Genomic DNA, 21,044 nt, shown 5'->3' with positions numbered 1-21,044 from the left:
TTAATTTCTTTCTTACTTTCTTTCTTTCTTTTAATTTTTTTCTTTCTTTCTTTCTTTCTTTCTTTCTTTCTTTCCTTCTTTCTTTCTTTCTTTTAATTTCTTTCTTTCTTTCTTTCTTTCTTTCTTTCTTTCTTTCTTTCTTTCTTTCTTTCTTTCTTTCTTTCTTTCTTTCTTTCATTGGAAACACAATTACAGAGAGAAGAAAAGAAAGATTTTCCATCCACTGGTTCACTATTTAAATGGCTGTAACAGCTAGAGCTGAGCTGATTCAAATTCTGGTGTCAGGAGATTCTTCTGGGTCTTCCTTGTGAGTGCAGGGTCCCATGGCTTTGGGGGCATCCTCTGCTACTTTTCCAGGGCACAAGCAGGGAGCTGGATAGGAAGTGGAGCAGCCAGGATACAAGTCAGCACCCATGGTATGTCAGCATTTGCAGGTGAAAGATTATTCAACTGGGCTATAGCACTTGGCCCCCAAATCCTATTTCAAGAGGCTAAATGTCATGATGACTCATCTACATTTTTCTTTCCCTTGCCACATATGCTGCTTCAATATAACTTTCATGGTGGTAAACGACACTGCAGTTGCAGGTTATTTCCCTTCAAGTTTGGAGGTGTTATGGTACCCTCAAATCTGGGTTCCCTCACTCAATGCATACAAAGTCAGTCACTGACGTTGGGGTCATGGAAGAGAGTATAGCAAAGTACCAAGCAACCATCTTGGCAGTTATTGCTTAATTCCTGGGCTCCCCAAGCATTACTAATGTAGGTTTTAATAGACTGAAATTGGGGTTGAGAGGTGCATATTCAGTTCACATGCATTCCAAAGTCAGAATACATTGCTTGTGATTTTCCTATGGCCAAGGTTTGAGTCTAGTGATCCAGTTGGGGAGTCCCCCAAGAAGCCTCACCTGAGATGACCTCAGACTTGACTCTTAAGTGTGTCATCCATTGTAGGATCAGGTGGAGTCTGTTACCTGCACTAGCCAATGCATATATTGGTAGATGAAGCTGCCTGGTCAGTTTCACTCAGTTCCATATCTCACATGAACAGATAAGTTCTATGGCCTAGTCCAAACCAGCCTGCCACAAGCCTGGTCCTCACGAACACCAGCCGGTACCATGGCCTAGCTGGGGTGACATCCAATAATCCCTACTAGGCCCAACCTCCAGGCACACTCCCAGCCATGGCTTTTGCATGTGCTTGCATGTGCTGTGGCCTATCCCAGTCCATCCCACGTACTATAAGCTCTCATGTATCAAATGGGTAATCCAGCTTAGCTCAGCTCAACTTGCCCCAAGACAGCCCACACATATGCCAATGGGTGCTGCTACCTTGAACAGCCTGGCCCACACCCAACCCTGACTCTCACTCTCACTAGCAGGAGCTGCAGCCCACTAAGGGAGTGCCCACAGTTCCCCTATCGGGCCAGTTCCCAGCTTTGGATCTTGCACCTGCTGGAGAATATTGTCATCCAGACTGACAGGACTCACACCCAGACCCAGTACTTGTCAGCAGCTGCTGAAGCCTAGCCCAGTTCATCTGTACCCATTTTGGCTTTCTTTTGTGCCTAGCCCAGCCTGGCCCCTCCCCAGATCAGTCACCACCCACCACCACCATCCAGTCTCAGCTCTCACACTCACCAATGGAGTTGTAGCCCAGCAAGGTCTTAGAACACTAAAATAAAATTTGATAGTAATGCCAGGACAAAGCAGACAAGCTATACATTCCACTAATGATGATATAGTTTCATAAATAAGAATACTGCACCAATTAATAGAAGACCTTAAATGTTCAGTTATTTTCTAATACTGACCGTGAGCTTGAATTTGCAGTAATAAATCCTCTGAGGACCTTTATTGGTAAGGCAGCCTCATTAGGTGAGTAAGTCTTTAGATCTTGGACCAGTTAGCTGGATTGTAAGGATGCAGTTTACATAAAGGATTTTCCATAAATTGAAATATGGCAAAATTCCTGCCTGTCGTAAATATTCTTCACTGACTCTTCTTTTTTTTTTTTTAAATGGATTCTGAATTAATGAAATTATCCTCTGGGAAGGAAATTAAGCTAATACCATCATATCACATTTTGATCATCTGTTCAATAAAAGAAGCAAAACTCCTCAGGCTATTAGTTAAGCCACCGGCTAAGGATCTCATTTTGTGGTACATTGGAGCACTTGCATTTAATTCCCAACTCCAGCTCCTGATACCAACCTGCTACCTGTGCAGCCCTTGGGAGGTGACAGTCATGGCTCAAGTAATGAGCTCCTGTCTCTCTCACAGGGGAGATCTGGATCTTATTTCTGACTTCAATTTCAGCAGAGTCTGGGACATTGTGGATATTTGGGGATTAATCTCTGCCTTTCTTTATCTCTCTGCCTGGCAAATAAGTCAAATTCCCATTTGAAACCTCCTAGAGGCCTCGTGTCAAAGGTATTCACTGAAAGTGAGGCTTGAAACTGAACACTTTAAGAACCCTTTCCTCATCTCTTACTGGCTCTTTCGAAAAGGAGGCAACCAGAGCTCGCAGCCTCCTTCAGAACTCCGTGGACTGTCTCCCTTAAACAGTTGAAACCAAGGGTGGGCACTGTGATGCACCAGGTGTGGCTGCTTGCTTGGGGTGCCTGCATCTCACACTGGCCTGCTTGGGTTTGAGTTCTGCCTCTTCAATCCAGCTTCCTACTAATCAACACCTTGGGAAACAGTAGATGGAGTTCCTAGCTTCTGGCTTCACGCTGATTCAGCCTAGCTATTGTAGGTGTTTCAGGAGTGAACCAGTGGAGAGAAGCTCTCTGTCATTCTGCCCTTTAGCTAGCTACATAGATGATAGTTGGATAAAACTTCAAATACAGTTGAGCAGAACCTTACAGGGGAACTTTAAAACATCTGGTGTAAACATTAATGTTCCACAGTAAATTCCTCTTCTTTGGCATTTGGCAGCTTCTCTTCCTGGTTCCCTCCTCTCTCACTCTAAATTGAAATTTAGTAGTTGACACCCAAGTATAGAATGCTCCCTGAAGGACTTCCCACCTTGGAGAGAGAATTGCAGGAAAAACAACCTAATTAAATCTACTGAGTTGGAACAGCAGAGAAAACCCAAACCAAGGTCTTAAGACCTACATTCTTACAGCTGCACAGACAGCCTGAAACAACTGGGGGCTTGGGAAAACAAGTAACACAAAAGAGATAGTTCCAGACAAATGAAAATACTCAGAGCAAGAAACAGTGGTAATTGGAGAGGCAAGAGAATTCCCCAAAAAGTCATAAAAAAGTCAACAGTCACACACACACACAGACTTTAGTTAGTACCAGAGATGGAAGAAGATACAATCATCCTAAAAGGAAAAACAAAAAGCCTGAGAAAACAATCAGAAATAGCAATTTAGAGCTTACAACTATGTCTCCCAAAGCTTGACCTGGGCCTGACTTCAGAAACTCATTTGTGACCAATTCCTTCCCACGCTAGAAACTAGTAAGCCTATAGTTTCAGTTCTTGCCTGCTGCCTGTGTTCTTATTGGGAAAACTAGAACACTTCTAGTATTTCAGTAATAATAATAATAACAATAATAACAATATACATATATAAAACTAGAATAAAAAGAGCTGAGTAGATACACACATAATTTTAACACACATTTCATGAGTCAAAATGCAATTGTTATCCACTCCACTTCTGAGAGTATTATTTTGGTACAATAATTCTGCTGTTCATAATCGGATTATACTATGCAACCCAAGAATCTATAATACCTTAATAAAATTCTCTTGAATAGGCTTACCCTTCTGACAAGAATTTCTTTGTCTCAGTAAACACAAAATCAAGACCTCAGTTTTTCATTTCTTACTTGAAGACAACAGATATTAGTATGAAATTCATTAGATTTGATATATTCTTGCTGTTCATGAAAAACATTAGAATGCTTTTGAAGGTCAGAAGACTTTTGACTCAATATATTATCTTTTTTGAAGACTATTTGCATTACATTTTGGTTTAATGCTAAAAAAAGAAAAATGGAATAACTTGAGGAATTACCTACCATGGTTTAGCAATGCTGATGGAAGTAGTTTCCACAATTCTGTTGACATCATATAAATCTACTTTTTGAAGCTTCTTTAAGATTGAATTATTTGGTAAAGTGTCTAAAATGAGTAAAATCACTGAATCCCACCCCAGAAAAAAGCAACAAATGCCTGAACTGAACAAAGTAGAGAGGGATTATCTGTTTTTTTTTTTGTTGTTGTTGTTTGTGAACTATTGAGTTACTGATTAAAAAAAAGAAAAGGGTGAAATCTTATTTTTTAAAAGATTTATTTATTTTTATTGCGAAGTCAGATATATATAGAAGAGAAGAGACAGAGAAGAAGATCTTCCATCCAATGATTCACTCCCCAAGTGACTGCAAAGGCTGGTGCTGTGCCGATCAAAAGCCAGGAGCCAGGAACTTTCATCCGGGTCTCCCACATGGGTGCAGGAACACAAAGCTTTGGGCCGTGACTATTTTCCCAGGCTACAAGCAGAGAGCTGGATGGGAAGCAGGGCTGCTAGGATTAGAACAGGCGCCTTTATGGATCCCGACATGTTCAAGATGAGGACTTTAGCCGCTAGGCCATGGTGCCGGGCCCAGTGCAATCTTATTCTTACAGGAAAATATTCCAATAAACATCATGCTAACTTGGTAGTTCAGCTTGGACTGTACCACTGTGGTATACAGCAATTTATTTTCATATCCAGTCAGTATGTATTATAAGCATACTTGAAAACATTAAAGTTTAAAGATAATATGCATACATTATAGAGCATTTCAAAGAAGAACAGGAAGTAAGAAAAGAAAAATTTACTCATATTATTACTATAAAAACATTAGAAGCCATTAGGTCCATGATGCTTTCTGGAGGATATTTGATCTGGCTAAGATGTTGAGTTCTGAACAAATATTCAAAGAATCAAATTCAGTCCAAGTGAAAGGATCATTGATCACCTTCCTGAGACACAGGGAGTCCTAATCAGGCCTTGACTTTCCCTGGGACCTTTGGCCTCTGTGTTTGGAAAGGAGGATGTATAAAGGGGAAGAGCGCCATGTTGGAGGTCATCTCATCTACAGTCCAGTTCTCAGTTTTCCTGATAGAGAAAAAGAAGGAAGAGCTGCTCACTGAGAGAATGCTGCTGGGAAGTGATTACCCAGTTGGCCCAGCTGATACTGTAACGTGTTCATTCTGGTCAATAAAAGAGATTAGGTTCTGCTTTTTCTCTGACAGCTTTCTAGAGTAATTCCTGAGTTATATCTGTGATAATTTCAGACTTACACCTATGAATACATCCTTCCCTCTTGACTATGTGTTTCTTTCTGTTTCCATCTTAGAAAGTTGGGTCAAGGGCAGAGGACACATCTACTGTGGATACGCTTATATTTTTATTTATTTTACTTACTTAAGAGGCACAGACAGAAAAAATAAAGAGACTTTTCATGTACTAGTTCATTCCCTAAATGCTCATAATTTTTTAAGAGCAATTTTAGGTTTTATGCCTTGGGTTTTAATTTATGCATTCCATACATGGATTTTTCCTATTAGAAAAATGTTTTGTTCTTTTAATACCCAGTGGTGCCTTTTCAAATTTTTTATTTTAAAATGATTTTCAATAACAGAATTTCAGATACAAAAAAAATCATCCTGTAAACTCATCTTAGTTTTTATTAATCCTAACACGTTTTTTATTTTTCATGTTGATTAGATAATTGAGAGGATTACACACCCAGGTGGGTTCCTGATTGGGATGCGGAGGGTCAAAGTGTGGAGGAAGGTGGCTGAGATAAATGTTTTATTTCTTCTTCTTTTTTTTTTATCTTCTTTGTCCACATGGAGGGTAGGCAAGGGCGGTGATACCCACTCCTTGCTGAAACTATAGCAACACCCGGGGCTGGAAACAGTCATTTGATGTTGCTTTAGAGACCCCAATGTGGGGGAAGAGTGTTTCAAGGGTGTTACTTGAGTGATCTTATCGTTCTGAGAAGTGGTTAACTTTGCTGCATGAAGGCTGAGAAAATCTAAGGTATATTGACCGGCCAGGTCTACTTCAGTGTATCCACAGACCTAGATAATTGCTGCAAAGATATGCCAATGGGTGCTGCAGCTATTGCCCCATGTGGCATGCTCCCAGCCCCAGCTCTTGTGCTCAGCAGCAGGAACTGAGGCTTAGCAGGAGAGTCCCCAAAATCTCCCTACCAGGTCTTCTCTCAGCCCTGGATCTTGCCCATGTCTTTAGGTGATATTGTCCAGCCTGGCATGGCCCGACCCCAGTCCTGGCACTTGCCACAAATCTTAACATTTTGTATGATCATTTATCATGAATCCATTAGAACTAAAATCTACACAAATTATAAACTACACAACAAGCCTGGATTTCACCAGTTTTTTGGCTGATATGTTTTCCTCTTCCAAGAATCAACAGATGATACAGCTATTTTGTGCTCAGTTGTGACATTTTCCTAATTTCCTCTCATCTGTGACATTTTCTCTTCATTAGATCTTGTGATTCTGACATTTTTGAAGGAACATGGTCAGGTGTTTTCCAGAATGCACCTCTGTTGTGTGTATGTGACATCTTCTCAAGATTAGACTAGAATTTCAGGAAAGACCATATTATCTGAAAAATTTTAAGTGTTAAATAAGGCTAATAAGTAATCACAATAATTGCATTGCTGAGCATTATAACTTTGGTTTGGGAATATGCAGAAATAATCATGGGAAGAAAAGACAATACATGACCTCACTGAGTTTTTCTAAGGGAAGTTGATCTGGTGGATCTAGACGTGATAGTCAAGGAATATAAAATGTAGCAAGGTAATACACAAAGGGAGTGGCAGCAACCAATTAGGAATAAGTTCTCATGGACTTAACGGACCACCTCTCAAGCTCCTGGGGACACTTGAATGGAAAGGATCATATCAAGAGCCCCGGAGGGACATTTAACTTGATGGTCAGCCATTCATTAAGATGTCCCATATTGGAGGCCTGGGGATTTTTACCTATTTCTGCCTCCTTCCTTTAGCTTCCTATAATTGCAGACCCTGGGAGGCAATCATGATGGCTCAAACAATTAGGTTTCTGCCATCTACAGGGGAATTCTGAGCTTCAGCCTGCCTGACAGCCTTTGCAAGCATCTGGGGAGTGAACCAGCGGATAGAACTCTCACTCTCCTGTCTGTCTACATGTCTGTCTCTGTGCCTTTTAGGTAAATAAGAAGTTCAAAAGTCCCCTTTATATTAGAAGTTACAATGTGATAAAGAAAAAGAAACAGAAACAGAAATGCTGAAACAGATGTATTACACCTCCTAGAATAATCCGCTGAATACAGACTCAATAGGTCCAGTGCTGCGAGATATGGTTCACAGTTGCTAATGGTGTTTTATCCATTGCTTAGAGAACTTGCTGTCTCTAAGATGTAAATATATGCATATTAAGCTCTTAAAGACCTACAAGCTTCATGTTCACAGATAAAGTTATAAAATTTGTATCTAAATCTTGTGTTTAAACTCTATTAGGCTATTAAAGTTAAGGCATGTATAACTCTTCTAGAAGAAACAGAAAATAGAGTTATGGATTCTTAGGGAGTTGCTCCATGTTATTTCATTGTGGCTAGCTGTGTGCTTTTAAAAAAAATCTCAGTAAAGCAAGCACATAAACTAGAAAAATGTTCTAAAATGGTGACCATTGAGGGCTAATTTACTAAACTCTGCCATGGAAAGGAGAGCTGAGACTCAGCTGGTTATAAGGCGCTCATCTCCCCTGCCAAGCATGGAAAAACAAGAAGCAGTGCAGGTGGACGTGTGTGGGGAATGGGGTTGAGAGGCTGGCAGGTACAGCAGAGGGGGAGTGAGCACACTGGCAGAGGGGAGAGGGCCATAGATGCCGATCTCCTACCTACTTACCATATCCCACATGCCCTCAACAGCCAGAGCTGGACCAAAGCAAAACCAAGAACCTATAATCCAATCCAGGCCTTCTGTGAGGGTGCCAGGAATCCAAATACTGGAATCATCATCTACGGCCTCCCAGGGTATCCCTGAGCAGGAAGCTTGAATTGGGAATGCAGCCAGTTTTTGAACCTTGCCACTCCAGTAAGAAATGCTGGTGTCTCTAGCAGCATCTAAAATACTATGCTGAACACTTGCTCTAGAAGTTGTTTTTTTTTTTTTTTTAACAAACTAACCCCACAAAATCGCACATTACAAACATGCTTGTTTCAAACAGATGTTACTGCCACATAAACTACTTTGGAACTTCAAACAACAAATGACATTGGCATGTTGGCAGAGTCAGTAATGTAAACATACTTTTATGTTTATATTATATTTATGGCATATGATAGGACACACTCAGAGACATGCTTTAGCTAATTACATTACAAAATTACTGGACAGTAGCTCTATATTCTGCCAGTGCTTTGCTCAGTAGATGAAATTAGACGTGATAGCTCTATGACCCTCCCAAGTTAGGGTTGTGGATCACAGGTGATTTACAGACTGCTGTACTGCAAAGACAGAGCATACTTCTTGAGCATCTGTTTCTCAGAGGCAGAAGAAGATAGGGTTGCTTTATGTTGGCTGAATTCACAGTAACACCAATCTTGTTGAAAGAGCCCATATTTCCATTGCTATCACCAGCAGAAATAAGGAATAAGAATAAACATGTTATATTGTCTCATAAGCATGTTGTATTAAAAAGGGAGGTCCTTTACAGGCATGAGGAGAAAGTATTAGTAGGAAAATCTCCACTGAGTCTTTGTCTTTCCCATTGCTTTGGGTACTCAGTTACCTATGCTTCCTCCGTCTTAGCCCTCTTGCGTCTCTTAGACTTAGGTGCAGTGCAAGAGTAGAGTATGTAGGCAGCAGTGGAGTGAGTCAAGAGAAACTTCCCTTGCTGAAGTCTGATTGATAGAAAGCAGATTTGGGAGACACTCAAAGGAAGTTTGAACATATCATTTAGTTCCTGAAAAATCCCCGAGACTGAGTTTATGGCATGGCAACTCTGGAAGAAAGTGAACATTTTGATCTCATATGGTAGGTTACTTTTGTTGTGTCCAATGTCCATCAACTGGATCCTCTGTTTTACATCTTGGAAAATGTATGTCAGGATTCACCCAGAGGGCAGGAGGGCAGTAAGGCAAGGCATCATCACTCCCAGCCATGAACAAGCCAAAAGCAACTCAGAGAAGGTAGATATGCTAAGTGAGTAGATTGTATGTCTTCAAAGCGCATCGTTATTGCTGCAGGGAAGCTCAGAATGTCAGTCACTCAGTGGACATGAAAGCAGTGAATCTGCGCTGCTGATTGAAGGGATGCTGTCTTCAGGAGTATGGCCTTTGTATAGCATACTTTTCTTCATTTCTATGATGTGCATTTAACTGAGTAGCAGAACTAACCAGGCTCTGAGAATAATAAGTATCATTGCCTTTTTTCCTTTTTTTAAATCTTGGGTCACATGGTGCTTGGGAGGACGATCTTGAACTTCTTAGATGATTGTGTCTCTGATCTGCTTCAAGGATTATGAATGACTCCTCGGGAGTATGTTTCATCTGAACTTCACACAAAACATTACTGGGTGTTTGAAGTGCATTTTCCTCTTTGCTATACTGAGAAGTGTGTGTGTGTATACCCTCCAGTGCCCAACAATCACATCTGTTTACATACTATTATGTTTGAAAGGATTATTGCTAATTTTGTGAAATCCCACATGCTTAAAGTTTTGAGAAAGTATATACTCGGTTTGATTTTAAATTATGTCATCAAGACACAAAATAGTACCCTAGTGGCTTGGTGAATTGATGCAATTTACCAAGATGATCACTTAAGGAAAACTTTGCATTACTACAATACAGGCTGTAGGAATAGAAGAGCTGAAATCACAAAAGGGCATTTGGAAGAGCTGGAAAGAATGGCACCAATGAAATGCGTGTATTTAATGGTTACTTCCTCACAGACATACTCCACACATGACACACATGCACAGAGGCTGAGAGAAGAGAGCGCGAGAGGAAGGAGGTAGAGAAAGGGATAGCTATATAGATTCATACGTATTAAGAAGGCAATGTATTGGGCCTGGTATGATAGCCTGGGGGTAAATCCTTACCTTGCATCCACCGGGATCCCATATGGGCACCAGTTCGTATCTTGGCTGCTCCACTTCCTATCCAGCATCCTGCTGGTGGTCTGGGAAAGCAGGAAGAAGCTCCTGGCTCCTGGCTTCGGATCAGCTCAGCTCTAGCTATTACAGCCACTTGGGAAATGGAAGACCTTTCTCTCTATCTGTTCTTCTCTCTCTGTATCTGCCTTTCCAATAAAAATAAATAAATCCTTAAAAAAAAAGACAACATATATATTTTAACAGAAAGCGATTTTTTAAAATGTCTGGATGCTGCACCAAAATTATTGTGCCTTATATTATTTCTAATCATTAAGATTACCCAATAAATTATGTAATTTTATTGTTCTTTTACACAAGTCTGAGACCACACAGCAACCATGAGGGTGCTTTGAAATGTTCATGAGAGGGGCTGACATTGCGATGTGGCAGGTAGAGACATCACCTGCAATGCTGGCATCTCATATGGATGCTGGTTGCAGTACTGGCTGTTCCACTTCTGATTGAGCTTCTTGCTAATGCATTTCGGAAAGCAGTGAAGCATGATCCACGTGCTTTGGTCCCTGCACCCACATGTGAGAGCCTCAAGAATCTTCTGGCTCCTGACTCTGGGCTGGCCCAGCTCCAACTATTGCAACCAATTGGAAAGTAAACCAGTGGATGGAAGATACCTTTCCTCTCTCTTTCTATCTTCCTCTTTCTCTCTGTAATACTGCCTTTCAAAGCAATAAATCAATATTTAAAAGAAAACAGTCCATGAAAGATTTACATTATATTTCAATGGAATTTTGCACAAAATTTTAGAGTGCCCTTATATGCAGCAGAACAAAGATTCAAATTAGGCTTCTCTGACTCCAAGATCAACTCTTTTTCAGTTATCTTGTAAACCATAGGTTTTGTGTTTTGTCAAATGAGTAATTTCCCTTGGCTTTTTTCTGTTTTAATAGCTCAACATTTATGTCCAGCCAGAGCAAAATCACACAGCTGAATATGCTGCAAATGTGACCAAGATTATTTTTGATTATTTTGAGGAATACTTTGGTGTGAATTATGCTCTTCCTAAATTAGGTAAGTATCCACTTTTAAAAAATTTTCTAGCTTTAATATTGCTCTTATTTTTTAACCTCCTTTATTCCAATGTTTCACCATCAGTTAATGGTATAAGCCCCAAGAGCTTTTATTTTATGAATGCAATATGTGCTTTTTGCTGACTCAATACTAAAAAAATCCATTCTGAATTCTTCTAAGAATAATGTGCTTCCCTGTTTTTATCTGATAAACCTATTACCTTTGGTTTCCAAATACAATAAACCTATACAGAGCTTACCAGTGACAGGGCCAGAAATGGCAACCTAGATCAGTTGATTTCAAAATCAGTACCCATCCCCAGAGCTCCCATTGTCCTTATTTTATCAGAGAGTTGGAAGCTAACAGGGCTAAATGATGTTGTAAGAGTCCCATGTGCTTCCAATCTTTCCGTTGTTGCACGAGAGTAATTCTAAATTATCCAGCAGTTAAAATAAAACACGGGTGCTCCTTTGAGAACTTTTTTTTTTCTTTTGGTATGAGAATGAGAGGGAGACTTTTTTTTTTAAACTAAAATGGATGGGCCTGGTGCAGTAGCCTAGCAGTTAATGTCCTCACCTTGCAGGTGCCGGGACCCCATATGGGTGCCAGTTTGAGTCCCAGCAGCCCCACTTCCCATCCAGCTTTCTTCCTGTGGCCTGGGAAGGCAGTTAAGGATGGTTCAGAGCCTTGGGACCCTGCACCTGTGTGGGAGACCTGAAGGAACTTCCTGGCTCCTGGCTTCAGATCTGCTCAGCAGCACCAGCCATTATGGTCCCGTGAAGGTTGAGTCAGCAGACTGAGGATCTTGCTCTCTGTCTCTCCTCCTCTTTGTATATCTGACTTTCCAAGAGAAATAAATAAATCTTTAAAAAAAAAAAAAAGCAACAACCGGAAATGGAGCTGTAATCAAAATGGTATGGGAGTGAAGCTTTCCTCAATGGCAGAAATATTTTATCAATAAATTTGAGTGGTATCAGCAAAACTTTCAATGGAGCACCCATGGAAATATTTGTAGGGATGAAATTAATAGAAAAAGCCAAAGCAGCTGCCTACTGGCTTCCTTTTCTCTCCTCTGTTTCTGCTCTTATTCCAGCGAATCATCGTTGTGAAACCAAAGTCTGTGCGTGAGGACAGTGGTGCCAATAAACAGGCTTGTAGTTGCTGTGTTTTCTTACTAATGGAAGCTGTTCCACTTTTTTGATTGCTTGACAAATGTGAGAGGAGATAGAGAGGTAACTTTTTGTAGAAATTCAATCAACATATGGTAAAGTCTTAAGCACATAATTTTAAAGGCCTTCCCCCGCTTTATCTTACTTGGTACTGCCCAAGACAACCTGAAAAGTGAACACCCCATTAGTTTTTCTCAACTTCCCACTCATTTTTTTTTATTCTCGATTATGTACATTTTAATTCTTTTCAGGAAGCATGGACTCTTCTTAGACTCCTTAGCACTGGCTTCTGTGTTTATTATACTCCAAAAGTTAAATATGAAAATTATGGCAGTTAGAAAAATGTACCAGACACACAGACAAAAGGCAAAAAGTAGTAGAAGCCAACAGAATATTACCGTGAGCATCCCACTTGGAAAAAAGGAAATGCTGAAGTTTAGAGCCAACAGGAAGAACACCATGGAAATTCTGAGTGCATTAGGACTGAAATGTTTGCACAAATGATTACTGTTTTTGACTCTCAGGAATTATTTTTAACTTAAAAAAAAAAACACACTCACTTGAAGAACTTAATTTGGTGAGAGCTGCTGTGAACAAATGGAAAGAATGTGTGTCTTACTGGACTCTTGCTTTTTCCCTAGATCAAATTGCTATTCCAGACTTCGGCACTGGTGCTATGGAGAACTGGGGTCTCATCACATACAGGGAAACCAACTTGCTTTACGACCCAGACGAATCAGCCTCATCAAACCAACAAAGAGTGGCCACTGTGGTTTCCCACGAACTTGTACATCAGGTATCAGAGCTTAACTTCCAAGGAGCTTGTTTTGAAACGTGACTTAAGAGATGAGCATTCGGTATGGCACTTGGAAAGACGTGGTAGGGGGTGCCCGTATCCTATATTGGAATCCTTAAGCTGAATTCCAGGTCAGTGTCTAATTTCTGCTTTCTGCTGAAGTACATCCTAGGAGCCACAGGTAATGGCTTGAGTAGTTGTGTACCTGCTACCCATGTGGAAGACCTGGACTGAGTTTCAAGTTCCTGGTTTCAACTTGGCCCAGCCCCAGATACTATAGGCGTTTAGAGAGTGAACCAACAGATGAACAATTTTATTTGTCTTTCTGTCTTGTCTCTCTGCCTTTCAAATAATAAAGTGAAAATAAACATTTAAGCAAATATCAAAGTGACTTAATACCACAGAGGAATCAGATGATTTGCAACACAGCATATAAGAATTAAACAACTTGGGGAAATTTTATGGAAATCTTTCTTAGCCCTAGTAAACACTTAATAATAAAGAAATTTTAAACATATTAAAAACATATAAACACATTAAAACACATTGTTTTCTGCTGTTGGTAAATGCACAGGAAGCCTTCCTATAACTTTTTATACTCCTAGTAATATCTTTTTTAAAGGATTTACTTGCATATTTTCAGTCAGACTTACAGAGAGAGAGAAAAAAAGTGCGCATGCTTCCATTTGCCGCTTTACTTCCCAGACAGGAACTATGGCCAGCCATGGACCAGATCAGAGCCAGGAGGAGCTTCATCTGAATCTCCCACAGGGGTGGCAGGGGCACAAACACTTGGACCATCTTCTGCTGCTTTTTCCAAGTTATTAGTAGGGGACTGGATGAAAAGTGAAGTGGGGACTTGAACTGGTATCCAGACGTAATGATGGTGTTGCAGGCAGCAGCTTTACCTGTTATGCCCAAATGCTGCTCCGCCCACCCAGCTCATATCTAAATAAAGGATTAAATTGAAGAGAATTTAATAGCATATAGCACTCTTGTAGAGATGGGCATTTTACCTAGCAGTTAAGACACTACTTAAGATATCCATGTTTCAAATTGAAGTACCTGGATTGATTCCCTAGCTCCAATCACTGACTCCAGTTTCCTGCTGTTGTGGATCTTGGAAGGCAGCAGAAAATGGCTCGAGCACCTGCGTTCTTGCCACCTGCTTGGCAGATCTGGACCGTGGCCCTGACACAGCTCCAGCCATTGTGGGCGTTTGGGAAGTGAAATGGTGAATGGGAGCTCTCTCTGTTTCTCTATTTATGTCTCTCTTCCTGTCAAATTAATAAATATGTTTTTAAATTCTTAATTGGTCTATTTGAAATGCAGAGTAACAGAGACCCACACAGAGAGAACCAGATCTTCCATTCATTGGTTCAATTTCCAAATGCCTACAACAGCTGGCATTGGGCCAGGCTAAAGCTAGGAGCCAGGAATTGCACGTGGGTCTCCCACGTGAGTGGCAAGAACCTAACTGGAGTTTTCATCTACTCCCTGAGGTATATTCATTGGAACCTGGATTGGAGGCTGAGGCTGGACTGTATGCTAGGCACTCCACTATAGGATGTGAATGTCTGAAGCAGTGACTTAACCTGCTGTGCCTTAATGCCTGCGTTGAAAAGTAAAGCCTTTGTCGAACTAAATAGTTAGCATCTTGCTTATCACTTCTGTGTCACAGTAATAAAATTAACATGGACAAATAAATGTTTTACAATTTTCTAGATTTCTGACATAAAGATAAGAATTTAATGAGCTTATATGTTATTGCTTATAATTTCAGTGGTTTGGAAATATTGTGACCATGGACTGGTGGGAAGACTTGTGGCTAAATGAAGGATTTGCTTCTTTCTTTGAGTTCCTGGGAGTGGCCCATGCAGAACCAGATTGGCAGATGGTAAGCCCTAAATATCGAAACTCCTAATCTCTATTTTCCTCATGTAAAGCAGGTGGAAGCCTGTGGATCTATGTTTGGGGCTGAGTGCAGTGGCAAGGTGGGAATTCAGGTATGAAAAGAGTAGGGCCAGCTGGTTTCCATGAAACTTGACCTTGCCCACACCTTTTGCCCAGTTTCTAGAGGGCAAACTGACAGCCATGACCTGTAACTACTCTTGACAGTCACTCAAGGCAAGAAAAAATTATTTAACATAGAAAATGACAGTGCTCTACTCAAGAAAATATGGCACAAATCCTTTGAAAAATGTCTGTTTCATTAGACAGGTTGCTGAAATAATATGATGAAGAGATATAAGAACATAAAGTTGGTTACACTCAAACTTAATTTCTGAATGTATCTTTGCTTGGGTGGATAGCCAGGAATTTGACCTTGAGCAAGTTACATAATTCATCTCTGAGCCAGCTGTATTCAGTAAGGACAATGTTCTCCTGCCCATAAGCTTAAAATCTCCCCAAAATCACAAATAGCAACTGTTAACATAGAGTGAAACAAAAGCTCCTATAAAGTTTATCTACAGATTTTTTTTTCTTCAAAAAATGAAGTTTGCTAATTATTTATACTTAGACTGTACAGGCATTATAATCTGATTAACACATGGGGATACTTCCAAGAAAAACTTGACAAATGAGCATGAAAAAAGGCAAGTGGTTTTCAGAAAAATATTTTGAAAATCTTTACATCTGAGTAAATACGTGTGTAGAAGTAGAGAGGTGTGTGAAAGTAAAGAACAAGAGGTTGCTGACTGTGCAGAACACTTCCCCTACTGGACAAAAAGTCGAATCCTTGAAGCCCTTCTAGTTTCCTTAGCCTGTTATAAAAGGTTATAAGCTAATTTGCGACACTTGCTTTCTTTAAGAATTTAACCAGGCAGCCCCTAAAGTTTGGCACTTTTCCGTGGAAAGCTGTCCTGTGCCTCATCGCGTGCTGTGCACCGCTCCTGGCTTCTCTCCACTTATGAAATGCTGGCATCCCTCTCAGCCCAGTAGACAGTCAACAATGTCTCTACCCATCTCCAAATGTTCAGGGGAACAAAATCACCTGCAAGAACCACTCATGCAACTTGAAATGAATGATTTCATGATATAGTGGAAGTAAACCATAGACATATACAATTACTTTCTGCATTATTTTCCCAAGATAACTTGATAACAAGCTGTTTTAAGAAAATGTAATACTTTAAAATTGTCGAAGGGCTAATACAATACACTTAGCTGGCACCTGTAGTACCAGCATTCCATGTAAGTGCTGGCTCGAGTTCTGGCTGCTCCATTTCCTATATGGGCTCACTGTTGATGACCTGGGAAAGCAACGGAAGATGGCCCACGTTCTTATCTCATCCATGTGGGAGAGTTAGATGGAGTTCTAGGCTCCTGGTTTTGACTTGGATCTGACCTGACTTTTGTAGCCATTTGGGAAAAGAATCAGTAGATAGAAGATCTCTTTTTCCCTCTTTGCTTCCATCTGTCAAATAAATGAATATTTTTTTAAAAGTATTATTGTCCAATATCCAAATTTAAGTGCTTCAAAAATACCAAGTAAATTTTGGAAGAATTTGGAATGTGATTCTTGATATTTACATGAAATTTAAATACAAACTACAACATGTTCACACTTGGATCTATCTATCTATCTATCTATCTATCTATCTATCTATCTGAAAGAGTTGCAGAGAGGGAGAGAAAGAGAAAGATCTTCCATCAGTTGGTTTACTTTTCAAATGGCCACAATGGGCAGGGGTGGACCAAGCTGACACCAGGAGCCAGGAGCTTCATCTGAGCCTCCCACATGGGATACTAAGGACAGGGCCCGTCCTCTGTTGCTTTCCTAGGCACATTATCAGGGAGCTGGATCGGAAGTGAAGCAGCTGCAATTTGAACATTCTGGTTTGCACGAATATGAGATGCCACCACTGCAGGTGGCAGGTTGATATGTTCCCTTACAGCACCAACCCCTCATCTATTGAATTTTTTTCTTCATTCAGCAAACAATAGAGAGGACCCAAAAATGAATCAAACACTCTTCTCATACCTTAAGGAGTACTTAATTTTAAATGTTGTGGCTCAATAAATACGTAAGAGATTTTGATAAGTATCAACTTTTTCTCTTGAATAATCTGAGGGTAAGGAATTGTAATATAACTTACAAAGATTACACAGACAATTGGCAACAAAATCAGTTACTATAATCAAATTTATTGATGGTATAGTGGGTTTTTTTTCCTACTTACCTAAACTTCCTGGAGGCACAAAGATCAAAATCCAAGTGAAAGTTATCTTGGTTATTAGTTATCACTTGACAATACAGCCTTGTCAATTATAAGCCACAAAATTGGAAAATGTGAAGCGATACAGCATACTCTTGTTTTAGAAACATTTTGATTTGGTTAGACCCATAAAGCTTCTTTTTAAATTACTAGGGACTTAAAAGAGCTAGACTTCAAGATTTTATTTCTTAAGAATCAACTAGACTCTATGCAAGGCACATGCTTGCATTGAAAGAAATAAGACTAGATTTGATCTGTAATACTGCAATAAGGTGGAGCAATCCACCACGGGGGGAAGGCAAGAGGAGGGGAAGGGGGAAAGCCAGAGCCTATGAAACGTTGTTATAAAATTAAATGCAATAAAGAAAAAGAATCAAATAATAATTCGTTTGTTAGGCTCCCATCCCGTGCCTGGTGGAATACCAAGTGCTTCACACGCGTCGGCACATAATCCGTGCATAGTTTCAAAAAGTAGCTGCCATCATTGCACTTGTTCCATGGTGAGGGGACCCTGCTTAAGTTCCATATCTGGAAAGTGGCAAGGCTGAGCTTTTGAACAAAGAAGTTTGACTAGGTTGCTGTACTTCTCCAAATTCTCTCTGCATGAGAAAATCTAGGACTGAAATGAGAGGTTATAATTAGAACTAATTTCTTCAACTAATCATGACACATTTACATTACAAATTTACACAAATTAAGAACTGAGCACCAAGTTTTGGCTAGCTTGACACACCACCTCACTTGATGCGCAGAACAAATCTGTTGGTGAGAGGCTGAGTCAGAGCTTGCCAAAATCATTGTCGTGTTCTGAGGTCCCTCAGGGGCAGCAGGAACAAGTTTGTAAATGCTGTGTCTTCTTGGCCTGTCAACCATAAGAAAAGGAGTCGCAAAGAGAAGAGAAGGCAGTGGTCACTCTACAGATCAAGCAGGGCAAAATTATGACTCGTGTGGAGTCTTCTTGTTTGTTTTAAATTATTTGAGCCATATTTGAGCTTTAATTTTCTTGTTTTATTATAATTGGAATGTTAAAATGTAAATTGATATTTAAAAACAACGTATTCCTTTGGTTCCTTCCGTCATTCCAGCGTGACCAGATACTGAATGAAGATGTCTTACCTGTACAAGAGGATGATTCTTTAATGTCTTCACATCCGATTATTGTCACTGTGTCCACGCCTGCTGAAATAACATCTGTTTTTGATGGAATATCCTACAGCAAGGTGGGCAAGATACAACCTTCTTTTGAACAACTTCCTGATTTGCGCCTTTCCTTTGTTAAAATTTTATTTTCTTTTTAATATTGTTTATATAATTGGATGCATGCCCATGTGAGCCTCTGATTAGAGTGGGGAGGATCAGACATGGAGGAAGGTGGTGAAACAAATGTTTTAGGGTTTTTTTTTCTATGTCCCCAGAGGAAGAGGGGGAGAGGGCTGCTCATTATTGTCAAAGTGCATCAGCACCCTGATATAGGGGATGGTTAAATGATGCATTACAGACCTTGATGTGGGGAAGAGTGTTTCGAGGGTGTCACGTGAGTGTTTTTGATAGTTCTGAGATGTTGTCGGCTTCATTGCTCAAGGGTTGAGAAATCTTTTCAAGGTCTCTTGGCTGCCAAAGTCCATCTCGGTGCATCCACAGATCCAGGAACATGTTGCAAAGCTTGGCCAGGAGAATTGTTCAATCTGTTCTGCTTTCCCTCCTTTGATGAGGCAGCAGCACCCCCTGCTGGCCGAGATGAACTGACTGTCATGACCGCCATGTGCATCTGGATATGCTGTCCACTGCACAGGCTTCAGCAACTGAGGAGCCCAGTCCTAATACATACACTCCAAGATCAAACCACACACCCTATGATTATTTTCATAGGGTGAGGGTCTGAGTCCAGTGGTCTAGCAAGGGTGTCCCCCAGGAAACCTTGTCTGGGATGACCTCAGGCTCAACTTTTATGTGTGTCAACCAGGGTAGGGTCAAGTTCAGTTTGCTGTCCGTATTGGTCAATGCACACACCAGTGGATGCAGCTGCCTGATCAGTTCTGCCCTAACCCTATATTTCACGCAAACTGATGGGTACTGTGTGGCCCAGTGCAGCCAGACTGCCATGGACTAAGCCTTCACAAATGCCAGCAGATGTTACAGCCTAGTCCCACCAGACCTGCCCCCAGACCTCGTTTTTGCCTGTCCTGGCATGTGCTGTGGCCTAGTCTAGCCCAGCCCACATCCCATCAAGCTCTTCAGCACACCCATGGGTACTGAAGCTTAGCTCAGCCTGGCCCAACCCCAGCCTGGCCCATAAATATAACAACAGCTGCTACAGCCTTTCCCAGCCTTACCCACCACAGCCCTGGTTCTCATATTCAGCAATAGGAGATATGGCTAGCAAGGGAGTGCTCACAGTTCCCCTGCCAAGTATGCTCCCAGCTGTAAATTTTGTGCCTACCTGGGGGTACTGGGTCTAGCTTGACATGGCTCTTACCTGGTCTTGGCACTTGTCAGTGGGTACAGCAGCCTTGCCCAGCCTCGCCCAGCCCAAATGCTAGCTGATGGGTGGTACAGCTCTGCCTGTATTGGTCTGTCCCAAGTCCCAGCTCTCCTGCTCACCTGTAGAAACAGTGGCCCAACAGAGGAGTCCTGGAGATTCCCCTTCTAGTCCAGCTTCCAGCCCTAGGTTTTAGACTTGCCAGCAGGTGCTGCAGCCCTGTCTGAGGTGGCCCGCTCCCAGAGCCTGGCTCAGCTCAGCTTGTCCACAGTCCAATTTTTAAAAGAGATTTATTTATTTTTATTGGAAAGGCAGAATTACAGAGAGAAGGAGAGACATAGATAAAGATTTTCCATCCGCTGGTTCACCCCCAAGTGGCTGTAACAGCCAAAGCTGAGCTGATCCAAAACCAAAGTCCAGGAGCTTCTTCTGGGTTTCCCATGTGCGGGAAGAGTCCCAAGGCTTCAGGCCATCCTTGATTGCTGTCCCAGGCCACAAGCAGGGAGCTGCAAAAGAAGTGGAGCAGCTGGGACACAAACCATCTGTCATGGGATCTAGCACATTGAATGTGAGGACTTTAGTCACTAGGCTACCATCTCAGACTCTCCCAGTCCAAGTCTTGTCAGCAGACAGAGCAGCCTAGCCCAGTCTGGCCCTCTCCCACCCGCAGCTCTCAAGTGACTGGTGCATGTTGCTGTCCAGTGCAGCCCAACTTACACCCCATTCTGCTTCTCACTCAGTCTGGTGAGTGCTGTGAACTGAGCTGTCCAGCCTGCTCCCAGACCCAGCCCACACTAATGACAATGGGCATTGCAGCTCAGCCTGGTCTGACCTGCCCCCAGCATTTCCTCACACATTCAGGAGCAGGAGCTGAGGTCTAGATGGTGAGTTCCCCAAATTCTCCTACCAGACCTGATTCAGGAAACAACCCCCACATGCTGGCAAGTGCTGCATCCCAGACTGATCTGCTGGAGCCCCAGTCCTGGCTGGCACTCACTGACAAGTACTGTGGCCTAGCCTCATTGGCCCAAACCCATTCTGGTTCTCACCGATGGGTGCTACAGACTAGCCCGGCTTGTCCCAACCCCAAAGCTAGCTCTCATGTGGACCAGCGGGTGAGCTGCCTAGCTTGGCGTGTCTCACACCCATCCTGACTCTTGTGAATGCCGTG

The 21,044-nt window shown here is 41.5% G+C and overlaps 1 protein-coding gene across 1 annotated transcript in view; it reads left to right on the top strand.

Annotated features, from left to right (window-relative positions):
* Nucleotides 1-21,044, top strand: part of LOC121147499 (glutamyl aminopeptidase) — a 76,425-nt gene that overhangs the window by 17,244 nt on the left and 38,137 nt on the right. The window contains exons 4-7 of the mRNA XM_040967380.1: nt 11,089-11,209; nt 13,020-13,174; nt 14,958-15,071; nt 18,480-18,614. Of these exons, the coding sequence (XP_040823314.1) occupies nt 11,089-11,209; nt 13,020-13,174; nt 14,958-15,071; nt 18,480-18,614 (525 nt within the window). The remainder of the gene's footprint in view (nt 1-11,088; nt 11,210-13,019; nt 13,175-14,957; nt 15,072-18,479; nt 18,615-21,044) is intronic.

The sequence above is a fragment of the Ochotona curzoniae genome, unplaced genomic scaffold (assembly GCF_017591425.1).
Source record: "Ochotona curzoniae isolate NIBS_2020 unplaced genomic scaffold, NIBS_Ocur_1.0 scaffold_4506, whole genome shotgun sequence".
NCBI lineage: Eukaryota > Metazoa > Chordata > Mammalia > Lagomorpha > Ochotonidae > Ochotona > Ochotona curzoniae.
The sequence above is the reverse complement of the archived record's forward strand: the minus strand, read 5'-3'. Positions and strand labels throughout refer to the sequence as shown.